This window comes from Lacerta agilis, chromosome 13 (genome assembly GCF_009819535.1).
Source record: "Lacerta agilis isolate rLacAgi1 chromosome 13, rLacAgi1.pri, whole genome shotgun sequence".
NCBI lineage: Eukaryota > Metazoa > Chordata > Lepidosauria > Squamata > Lacertidae > Lacerta > Lacerta agilis.
In genome coordinates this window covers 50,221,981-50,234,023 of record NC_046324.1, presented here as the reverse complement: position 1 = coordinate 50,234,023, position 12,043 = coordinate 50,221,981, and the positions used below count along the sequence as shown (strand labels likewise).

Genomic DNA, 12,043 nt, shown 5'->3' with positions numbered 1-12,043 from the left:
TTTATGCAAATCCTCTGATGGAGGATGTGATGACAGTCTTACATTTTTATGTATATAGACAGGGCCGTCTTTAGCATATGTGCCGCCGGGGTGCCAAGATCTGCCCAGCGCCCCATCACTGTAAGTGATTAAATTAAAATGTGCTGTTGTGAATGACAAGCGCCGCCACTGGCGCAGTGGGTCACTGGCAAATGAGCGCACAGAGTTGAAAGTACTTTAGTGAAACAGTAGGTATACATTTCGGTAATACCTAGGTATATATGTATTTTGTTTTTCTAGCTTGGTCAAAATTATTTATTATTTCATAACAGGTAGATAGTTAAGAGCTTAGGTGGCTTCAGCAGCGGGCGCATGGTGCCCCCCAGAATTCGGTGACAGGGTGCCCCACACCCCTTGCATTCCCAGGTAAAGATGGCCCTGTATATAGGAAGAAAAGGGGGGGGGGGCTTTTTAGTGATGGCAAGTTCCCCAGAGACTCAAGTCAAATTGACTTGGAATAAGTTGTTCTCCCACCACACAACATTGGGAATTAGCTCAGCAATCCAAACAAGTGTGTGCCAAACATTTTCAGGCATTCCAAGCACCTATCTCACCCTCCGTTGTCATCTGTCCCTGCTCACACAGTGCCCCAACAAACCTCACTCATGGTAGGAAAAGTAGCAGTGGCAGAGATGACTGGCATTTGGAACAGAATGGAGACTGGATATATTTTTAATAAGCAAAGCTTTCACCATAACTGCTCCCTCCCCAGTGATTGACCAGAACGGACAGTCATTCAGATACTGCAGGGCACTTAACAAACAAACTTAACGGGATTTTTGACTGGCAGATGACATAGGGTGACTGGCTGGTGCAATAATACACCATAAAATCAAGGGTGATGAGAGGGCACGTCAAGGAGATATTGACAAGAGGAATAGTGAGCAACGCCCAAAGGCTGTGCTACCAAGGATGGCGGTATAAATAAGACCCAAAGAAGCACTCTCTGGAACTGAACATCCCAGCATCCTCATTCCAGCAATGCCTCTGGAAAGTGCAGAAGGTGCAAGGGCAACCAACTGACCTCTTGTTTGTCTCCAGCATAAGCTACTCGAGGGAAAACTGCCTCTGAAGAGCTAAGAGTTGCTAATAGACCTGTCACCCATTATTTTGTCTGGCAAAGAAAATCCTACTGAGAAGCACATCCCATCACATCACATGCAGTGGTACTTACTCCCAGGTAAATGCACATAGGACTGCAGCCAAAACTGAAAGTAGGTTGGCTTTGTTTTGTTTTTTAAAATAGCTTTGCTCACCACATTTTATGATTGCATGCTCTGCAAATTTATTACATGTTGTACAAACACCTGCAAATTTATTACATGTTATACAAACAAGTGCCACTCTTTGGGTGTGACTCCCCATATAAACCTGACACTTGCCTCTTTCAGGTTACTGAAAGTCCTTCTTTAAAATCTGAATTTTACAAAGTGTGCCAAAGGTGGTCTTCAAATGACTGTTGTACAAAGCGAGTGACTTCGGCATGCTGGAGCTTTCTGAACCAAATAAAAGGCAACAGTTGAATGTATCTGTTAAATGTGAGGTCACTCCAAGGCACCTGCTTCTTTCCCCAAAGCAAACAGGCAGGAGTGTGGCTTTGTACTCAGAATACTAATGCTGCTTTTATGCTCATCATCACCATACAAAGCCCTTCAGAACCAGCACCCGGCAGCCTCTAGAAGCTGCAGTGCATACCTGAAAATGCAGCCATTTATTAATTTGTTGCAGTACTTGAGGAGAGAAGGGGGAAACACCTTGTATAATACTGAAAGGTTAAAGTTGCTCCAGTGTGGATTTTTAACATTTAGCATTTCAAAGGCTGGAGGTGGGCATGAATGCAGCGTGAGATCAAAACACCCATTTTCTAACTTGGACTGCATCCAGTTCTGCAGCTGACGTTTTGAAATACATCTGTATTTCCAGAACTAGCAAGGTGATGCTATGCCTAAAGTGGTGAGAGGGAGAGGTCCAAAAGAGGTTTGCATCACAAATACAAGAAACATGGCACCTCTTTCGCAGTCTCAGATATAAGAGTTGGAGTTCACCAGAAGGCACTGTGAAATATTTAAACTTTTCTCTCTTGGAGCCTCCTGGTTTTTCATACTGCCGATCTCCAAAATGCTGAGTTATGTTTTGATCTAAGTTATTAAAAAAAACATTCAATGCCAAGCCCTTTGTATCCTCACAGGGCTACAAGATGACAGCAGCAAGACCAATGCAAACAGATTGAATTAAAACTTATTTTTGGAGGCAAAAGCAACTTAAATAGGCCTGCTTAAGCTTTCAGAGGCACAGAGTCTTCTTTCAGCTCTTCCATACAGAACAGCTGAGCTGGAGGGGGTTATCATTCCTTCCTGACTCACCAAGTGATCAACCTGGTGTCTGGGGAGGGGACAATATGTACCCCCATTAAACTGTTAGGCTGGGCAGAGGCCATACCCTACTGCTGTGTCTACATTTATTTATTTTTTGATGCAGCTGCAAAATCAGTGTTGTCTTTGAGGGGGCAGATCAAATGTCCAGAGCATTGGTTAGCCACAGCTGGTTTAAGTCATATTTTATTTCATAAACCACATATAAAACATGAGTTGTCTGACAGGCAATCAAACAAACAATGGCTTGTTTCTCCAAAGTTTGATTTGTTTCCCAAACCTTCTTGCCTTGTGACTTTGTAGCTTGATGGGCATCTGAGACAGAATCTGTGACAGCATCTGCATGTAATATCAGGCCATAGTTAAAATGAACCAAAGTTTATAAGCCAACCACAAGCAATTACATATCGTGAACCTGATCAGGAGAGCTTTTAACTAAAACATGAAAGGGTGGGGGGAGAGGGGGGGGGAGAGAGAGAGAGAGAGAGAGAGAGAGAGAGAGAGAGAAAGCGAGAATATAATAGATGACAGGGGAACACCTGAAGCAGTGATCCAGAAACCTGCTAAAGGCAGGAAACAAGAAGAAGGAAGTAGGTGCAGGGAATGGCTCTTGGTTTTAGTTGTCTCTACTAATGCACAGAGTATGGGAAACAACCAAGATGAATTCGAGCTTTTAATACAGGATGGCAAAAATGACTTAATAGGCATTGCTGAAACTTGGTGGGATGAGAATCATGACTGGAATGTAGAAATTGAGGAGTATAACTTATTCAAAAGGAATAGACCAAACAGGAAGGGAGGAGTAGCAGTGGGATATGTAAAGGATGTTTACACTTGTGAAGAGATCTATGACCTGGAGCATGGAAGGCAGATTGAGAGTATATGGGTAAAAATGATAGAAGAGGGAAACAACCACGACCTTAGTGTGGGTATCTGCTATAGACTACCAAGCCAGAATAAGGACTTGAACAATGCCTTCCTATATCAGATTACCAAACATTCAAAAAGAAGAGATGTAGTAATCATGGGACACTTCAGCTACCTCCACATCTGTTGGAACTCAAATTATGTTAAGCAGTGCTTTTTTTCTGGGAGGACACAGAGGTACACATACCCCTAAACATTTTGTGAATCTAAGTTTGGCCTCATTGAGAGGCAGTATTTCAATATGAGTAGGAAAATGAGAGCAGCCCTAAACATTTTTTTAGGAAAAAAAGCACTGATGTTAAGAATGTAACGTGGATCCACGATACAAAACAGTACTGGTTTTACACCTGCTTTGCTGTTTCTGCTTCTGTTCCAGTGTTCTGAGAATTCTCTACTGGAAGATCTTTAGCTCCTTCATAATTTACTTGGAGAGAAGACATGACAGTCAGTCCGTTTAATTGTTCAGCACAGACAAGTCTTCGGTATACTTCTTGCTGATGTATCAGAAGATCTTTCCATCCTATTTTCTCCCCTGAGTTAAAAATTACTTGGCCTTGGTCTCAAAGTGGAACACCAGAAAGCCTTCATTTTTTGTTTTTTTGTTTTTCAGTTCTGTACAGAACTCTGTTCATTCACAGTTTTTAGCTCATTCATATATTTCCCATCCTCTACATTACAAATGCACATATGCAGATTGATATAACTCTGCTAAAAAAAGCCACCCCTGCTTTGAGGTGATCATGCGCATGAATGAAGCAGGAGTCTTTTTCTGCAGAATCAGTGGCACAATTGCAAAATGAACAACAAACAAACTCTACCAAAAACCCAAACACCTAAGCTGTATGCACATTTATATCAAGACTGGGGGAGAGCATGTCCTCATCATAAAAACAAAGGAGAAAAAAGAATATTGATGTGATCACATATAACCACTTAAAATAGTGTAATTTTGCAGTGCTTTATTGCTGGTGAAATGTAGAAAAATGGATACTAGTGAAATGAAGAATCAGAAGTTATGTAAGAACCTAGGGAACTTATATCAAGTCAAACTGTCTACCTCCACTGTCTGGTAGGAAGTCTTCAGGATTTCAGAGATGACTTTCACTGTGCCACCTGGAGATGCTAGGGACTGAACCTTGGATCTCTTGTGTGCAAAGCATTGTGCTCTACCCCCAAGCTATAACTCTTCTTCTGGAAACTGGACAAGTTCCGAGGGCAGATGAAAATATTAGAAAGTTGACATTCAGGAGGGGACCAAACTTAGGGTGAAGCAAACCAGGGAAACACTAAAGGAACATGATGGGGGAAATCTTCTCACACCTTATATTTCTTCATGTGAAAGCAACATTAAGGTACTAGTAGGGAGGCACCAGAGTGCCAAGATATGGCAAGCAAAGGCACATTTTACCCTTCTGTTTTATTGACCTTGAACCACCATGGCTCTTTTAACATAGTCATGTTGGATTCCGCAATGCCAACAAATAAATACAGTGCACTATCTTTCCGTTTGATGTCCCTATTTGAAGAACCAAAAAAGCTGCCCCAAAGAACAGCAATGTTTCATACGCCAAGGGTAACCAATGTAGTACTCTCAAGATGTGGAGGACTAGAACTCCCACAATCCCCTGTGACAATTGGCCATGCTGGATGGGGCTGATGGGAGTTGGGAGTCTAACAAAACCTGGAGGGCACCAAGCTGGCTACCTGCCCTTGGCCTTCACATTGAAACCCCATGGGCAAGCCTGTTTTTCTTTCATCATTGGCCTGAGAGTGAAGCTGTGGATTTTTGAGTTTCACACTTAACTAAGAATTCCTTCTTACCAGTGAAGAATTTCACGCTTTGAGAATAGCTCAAGATCTCACCGCAGCAGAACCTCACAACCTCACAAACCCCATCCAGAGCTGCTCAGCAGCGCAACAGGGACACAGAACAAAAGAGAAGTATTTATGAGTTGTTTTCGAACAAATTGTTTCAGTAGGTGGAATTCCCCCTTATACACGAATCCTGTGTCTCAGTACCTGGACTTAATTTGGTAATAAACACACAAGGCACAGAGGTCCCTTGAAAATAAAATAAGCAACTTGAATGTCAGGAGTACCCAACAGGATTCTGCCTGTGATAGTAGAAGACTGAAATGAATCCATCCATCCATCCATCCATCCTTCCTTCCTTCCTTCCTTCCTTCCTTCCTTCCTTCCTTCCTTCTCCTTTGCTGAAAAAGCCACTTTTAGATCATATCTAATTATGTTTCCAACTACCTTGTGGGCCTTGTTATAATCAGCAGATAATTTGGGGCTGCAACACACCATGTGAGGAAACATTGTCCGCAATGAGTGGTTCCAGATTTTATTTGGCACAAAGCATAAAGTAGCTCACCATTTAAGGGGGCAGCCTTAGGTGGCAAAGTCAGACAAGTGCAATTGCCTTATCATATATCACTATGGGGCAGCCAAAAAATGCCAAACAACAAACAGGTTTGCTAGATTTCCCAGGGAGGAACTCAGACAGCTCTTATCAGGCATTGCTAAACAGTCAAGCAAACAAGCAAACAGCAAAATAATTGTATTGCTTGGAGGGACCTAGCATTATTGACTTAACATTAATCAGAAAGACTTAAGCTTTCATTTTTCAAATGTTGTCCATTGGTTAATTGTGTGCAATATGTATCAGGGGTGAACCACAAAATACTAAAGCTGAAATTTCAACAACCTTTTAAAGCCGGTGTGAGAAGCTTCCAGGAGAGTGGGAACAAAATTATGTGCATTACCAGCAAGGAAATTACTGTAGTGGTGAATCAAGATCAAGCAAGACCAACAACATCACAATTCCTTGAAGAAGCTCATGTATCAGGGCAAGCAGAACTGATTCTGTCCCAAAACCAGGCCTGAACCCAGACTGAAACAGGTCAAATCATCAGTTTCCTCCACAAGTGCTTGCAGCTGGACTGCTACCACACTCTCAATCACTTCCCTTCCCTAGAAGGGAGTATTTGTGACCGGGTACCAGTTGTCATGTGGCGGGACGCGGGTGACGCTGTGGGTTAAACCACAGAGCCTAGGGCTTGCCGATCAGAAGGTCGGCGGTTCGAATCCCCGCGACGAGGTGAGCTCCCGTTGCTCGGTCCCTGCTCTTGCCAACCTAGCAGTTCGAAAGCACAAAGTGCAAGTAGATAAATAAACAGCGTTTCCGTGTGCTGCTCTGGTTCGTCAGAAGTGGCTGAGTCATGCTAGCCACATGACCCAGAAGCTGTACACCGGCTCCCTTGGCCAGTAAAGCCAGATGAGTGCCGCAACCCCAGAGTCATCTAATGGTCAGGGGTCCCTTTACCTTTACCAGTTGTCATGTACTTCAGGGTCCAGATTGCGGTGGCTTCTTTAAAATTGGTTGCACTACTGACTCCCTTCAAGGTGCCAGGTGCTCCCACCACCACGTAAAGATACATTCACCACCTCACAGACTCATCTGGCCACCCCACCTCCCTTGGCTGCTAGCTGGAATTAGTCATAATGGCTAGGAGTCAAGGAAGTTTACATTTCAGACCTCATCAACAAACAGACACCCCACAAAATCAGGCAAATTGCTGTGTCAGACATCTCAGCTGGCTCTGTAACAGGAGCAGCATTTGACTCAACATGGAGATGTGCGATTTTATCCTCAAAATGTAGCCTTTCTACTGCCTATAGCAAGAGCAGAAGATTTGTGCCCTACACCCAGCATCATTCCAGAGGTTTTTGGGGTGGTGCAGGAATGCTGAGAAGGGAACTGAGAAGAGCCTCGCTCCCACACAGAGCTCTGTGAGAGCAGAAGAAATTTCACAGCATGAAAATTGTCAATGCAGCACGGTTGTATCTTATGTGCAATTAACTTGTGTGATTTCAAACTTGCACTGCTGAAAGCCAGCTGGTTGAAATTGCGCCAATTAAATGAACGCAAGACGGAGAGCATAAAAGCTCTTTTTGCTCTAGGTTTTCCCAGTGCAGAAAGAACTTTGAAGCTCTCTGCCTTGCTTACTGGGCAAGTCCCACTCAGCATGTGGGCTCTGGGATGCTCTAGTGAGATCTAAACATCTGAGTACCCACAAGATCTCGTGAAGCCATCCCAGAGTCCACACTCTGAGCAGAACATCTCTGATAAGCTCTCTGCCCCACTGTGGGTGCAGTGGGGTGGGGGGTACGGCCTGCTTGGCATGCCGGTTCCAGAGGGTAAGGGGCACTTGCAATCCCTGGAAAGTAGCATGCATGCCATCTACGAGTCCCTCACTGTGCTATTTCTTGCTTTCTGCCCCTAGTTACAGAATTAAGACCCCTGGCCTGGCATCTAAACCCTCAGAATTCACACCAAGCTGGACTTCCGGCGTGCACAGCGGGAGAATGGCGGACCGTAACACCTGTGCTATCCATCACGAGTTAATTTGGCAGCTGCGATGGGAGTAAGCAGCCTCCCTACCTCCCCGGGATGACAGGGAGGGCTGCCTCGCCCGCGGATGCCCCTCAACCCACTTTGATCCTTCGGGACCAAGTGGGGGGGGGGCTGGGCGCATAGGGCTCGTGGAGGATCAGAGCTCCTGGAAGCCGGCCCCATTCGTGCACGACTCCCAGAACTGGAAATATAAATTTGGCTAAAGGTTTTGGGCATGCCTCGGACAAAGGAGTGGGAAGAATGTTGCTAACAGCAGCCCTGAGCGGTTAAGAATGAAAATTGGAAGAAGACGTGGACTTTACATTGGTATGTGAAAGAGGGAGAAGAAGGGGGGGGAGCTCTGGATCCTTCGTTTGTTTTGCCTCAATATTTTACTTAACACGGGTGAAACCTCCCCCAGAAAATCCACTTTCACAGGGAAATAGCAAGCAGACTTTAAAGACTGAGAGTGAAATAGGTAGAATTGGACGTTACATAAACAAACTGTATGGACTTGAAACAAGATTTGGAATGATTTAATAGTAATGGAGGACTTCCGGCTGGTAATGGCGCAGCAAAGATTGATTGCTGAGGAGAGCATGCGAAGCTGAACACCACTTCAAAGGGAGAAGCCAGCCTTGACGGACGATTGATAGTGGAATTTATGGAGGTGTCTGGCTCTCCTGGAAAGGGGTGGATGGAATGCGTGTGGGGGAGAGAGCTGTGCTAAGAAGTTTGGTCTGTATTAGAAGGAGGAGGAGAAGATGGTGCCGTCCGGAATGTGGCATTTGGAATGAGAGTGACTTTATCCATACAGAGACATTACTTATTATAATCGTGTCTGCTTGCTGGCATATATCAGAGGCTGTGAAAGTATTGGACTGTGAATGCAACTGAAAGAGATGTGAAAATCGCTCTGGAGTCCGAGACATGGGAAGTCCAAAAATTATAAAAAATTTGGTATAATTGGAATTGTTTTAATTGGGAATTGTATAATTAATTTGGATTTTAATTTGATTGGTAATTGGAGATATATATTGGAAAAACAATACATATGATTAAAAAAAAAAAAAGAATTCACACCAAGCTAGTTTGATGGGTTGAAGGCAGAGTAGGCCACAGGAGGGGGTACCACAGGAATGGCTGCATTTTCCAGATTCCATAATTCCTGGTATATATGCACACCTTCAAGTGATTCAAAAACATGCGCTGACAGGCTACGTCTATGGCTGCCTCTTTTGACCCCACCCCCCCCCTTGACACAGCTCTTGCTTTTGCTTACCCAGAATAATCCCATTGGGTTCTTCAGGGGGCTGCCACACAATCCGGACAGAGGTCAGCTTCACCTCGGGGAACACCATCCGCACTGGAGAGCCTGGGGCTAAAAAGACCAAGAGAATGGCCATTAGACCGAGCCTAGCAGGTATGAGCTTATCCCAACTTCTTTTGTGTGCAAGAGGTCCCAGGTGCAATTCTTAGCTGCACATCCTGTTCAAAAAGGGATATTATTTGCCTAATCTACCTTTGACTTAACAAATAGCTTAAACATGGTTTTGATTGCAAGAGGTTACTAACACTTCAGGATTTCATAGGAAAAAGCTCTACCAAGGGTGGGTGTCTCTATTAGCCTTTGTAGGTCGTGGTATGAAATCTCAGGGAGAAAGGATCTAAACTGGTGCCTTTGGATCAAGATAAGCTGAGGCAAGTGGGAAAGCTTTGGACTTGCGCAAAACTGGTCTTAGACCGGAAGAGACTTTAAAAAACCCTGTGCAACATAAAAAGCTTGCTGTCTTTCGAGGTCAACTTAGCCATCAATTCTTGTTATATTGCAGCTACCGACTTCATATGTTTTATTGCATTAGTAAATATATTTATGATGATGTTTTGATAAACTAGGGTTGACCTCAGAGGGGACAATCATGCTGGAGCCTATATAATGGGACGTCTGTATGCCAATCAGATTCTGAAAGGCATTTCATAACTCTGGTTATAGCATATTGCTTCATATACTGACTTTTTCCTTGAGAGGTTAAGCAGGTTTCTTACGTCGTCACACAGTTGCCGAAGCTGAATCATATTCTCCAACCATGTAGCTAACTCCCAATTTGCCTTCCAATTTCACGTAGGCATCTGGGAACCTCTGTTTGGCCATCATAAGCATCAGAGGGGGAGAAGTTGTGCATTGCCACAGACAGCAGGCAGGCAGCTGATTACCTCTATCAAGGTCACCAGGGGGAGCTAATGATAATTTGCAAATCCAGAGGTACTGATGTTCACCCCCTTAAGCTGAAATCCCACCTCTGCTCGCCCCTATGATGCTTTTAATTAAATTGATCAGGAAGGAATCAAGTAGGCTTACGGTATGTCAGGAGTGCGGGGAAGGAAGAACAAATAGCAGCATTTGACAACAGGTAATGCAGGAAAGAAGAGGACAAGATGCTTGTTACATGACAGTTAGGGCATGTATTTGTTTATCCAATGGATTTGTAGCTTCTGTAAAGAGCAGCCTGCCCCCAACATGGGCTGTGTTCACACGGCAGTTGATTCCATTTCCCTGAGGCTTCCCTAACTGTTGATTTCCACATTACACCTGAGCTTTCATGTGATGTAAAAAGCCACTTCCGAAATCTAATGGAATACTGTATAGTGCATGTTTGATGCTCACAACCAGTGCTTTTTTCTGGGGGTACACAGGCGTATGCATATCGCTAAATATTTTGTGAATCTAAATTTGGCCTCATTGAGGGGCAGCATTTCAATATGAGGAGGAAAATGAGAGTACCCCTAAACATTTTTTTTTTTTTAGAAAAAAAGCACTGCTCATAACTCTGCTCTCCAGCCAGCCCAGACTATTCTCTGCAGCACCTCTTTAATATCATCATCATCATCTTTATTTTGCTCTTCTTCCAAGTTGGGCAGATTCCAACATTTAAAAACAAAATAATAAAATACACAGTAAAAACAAAACAAAATCGGGGGTGGGGGTGGGAACAATGGCCAAAATACATTTAAACACAATTTACAACCAGCCTTGAAAGAATCTGCTCTGACAGCAGCCCCGTGGACAGCATCGCCTCCTCTATGGCCTCTATGAACAGGAAGGTCTTAGCCTGCTGGCTGAAGGATAACTGGGAGGGAGCCCGTTTAGCCTCTCTTGGGAGGGAATCCCATGATATGGGGGCAGCTGCAGAAAAGGCCCTTTCCCTCATGTCACCACCAGCTGCACTTCTGGTGGGACCGAGAGCAAGTGCTCACCCAAGGATCTTGGCAGCTAGGCAGGTTCATAGAGTGGGAAACGATCTTTCGGGTAGCCTGGGCCCAACCCTACAACAAGCAGGCATGGAGCTTCTGGCTGCCTTTAAAAACTGCTGTCCTTTGAATGGCTTTTTGGACTGGTTATTCACAGTGTGGTGCTTTAAATTATATATTTACAATGTTATTTTTCTTTCATTTGACCTCTTTTCTCCTCAAACCATTTGATTTTTTCTCAGATTGTGGGTTCCTTAGGGACAGAATTATTAAAACTGAGGGGAAATGCTGCTGTAAAGCTGCTCTAAGCTCATGGGATAGCAAGCAAGCCAATAAATAATGATAAAAAGAGGAATATTGTTAGAATTTTAGGGGGAGAAACATTCTATAAGAGCCGACAGAAAAATGCTTGGAGCTTCCCCTTTGCCAGCCTGAATTCTCTCCCCCCCCCCTGCTCCATTTAGCCAACCCCTCTCCCCCGCCCCCCATATCCAGACTTAGCAGAAGTGGGCAACTGGTCTGCAGAAGCTCTGAAGGTGAGCCCTGGAGTCATGCGTCCCCTGAACATCCGTGTGGCTAATGAATACACGTTCCTTCCATCAGACTCCAGAAAGCCTCTCGTCCTTTCAATATGTCAAACCCTAAACGGGAATTCTCAGGCTTACAGATAGTGTCAGCGAGTAGAACAATACAATGTTCATGCACTAATTTCACAAAAGGTCATTTTATTATTCTTTTGTTCAAGGTTGGTCTAGGCACACTCTTGGGACAGGAAACACCACATCGTGCTCACATTCAATCACAGCAAGGTTTGTTTATCACGTCCCATTATCCCACAGCTTTTTTTTTTATTACTATGATTGGATTTCTGTAGGAGTTCATAATTGGGCTGTAAAAATTTGCTTCAGGCTGGAACTGGCAATAAAATATCAGGTTTTAGAGTGAAACAATCTTTTTGTCAATTACTGGGAGGAGGGGGGGAAATAGACTGCAATTTTTGGGAGCAGATTCTCAGCTAGAAGCTAATAGGACTGTGCCTCTTTACATTAGGGGAGGA

At 44.0% G+C, this 12,043-nt stretch overlaps 1 protein-coding gene across 1 annotated transcript in view; it reads right to left on the bottom strand.

Moving 5' to 3' along the window:
* SDK1 (sidekick cell adhesion molecule 1) overlaps positions 1–12,043 on the bottom strand; it is a 557,065-nt gene that overhangs the window by 82,946 nt on the left and 462,076 nt on the right. The window contains 1 exon segment of the mRNA XM_033167902.1: positions 9,020–9,118. Coding sequence (XP_033023793.1) covers positions 9,020–9,118 — 99 coding nt within the window.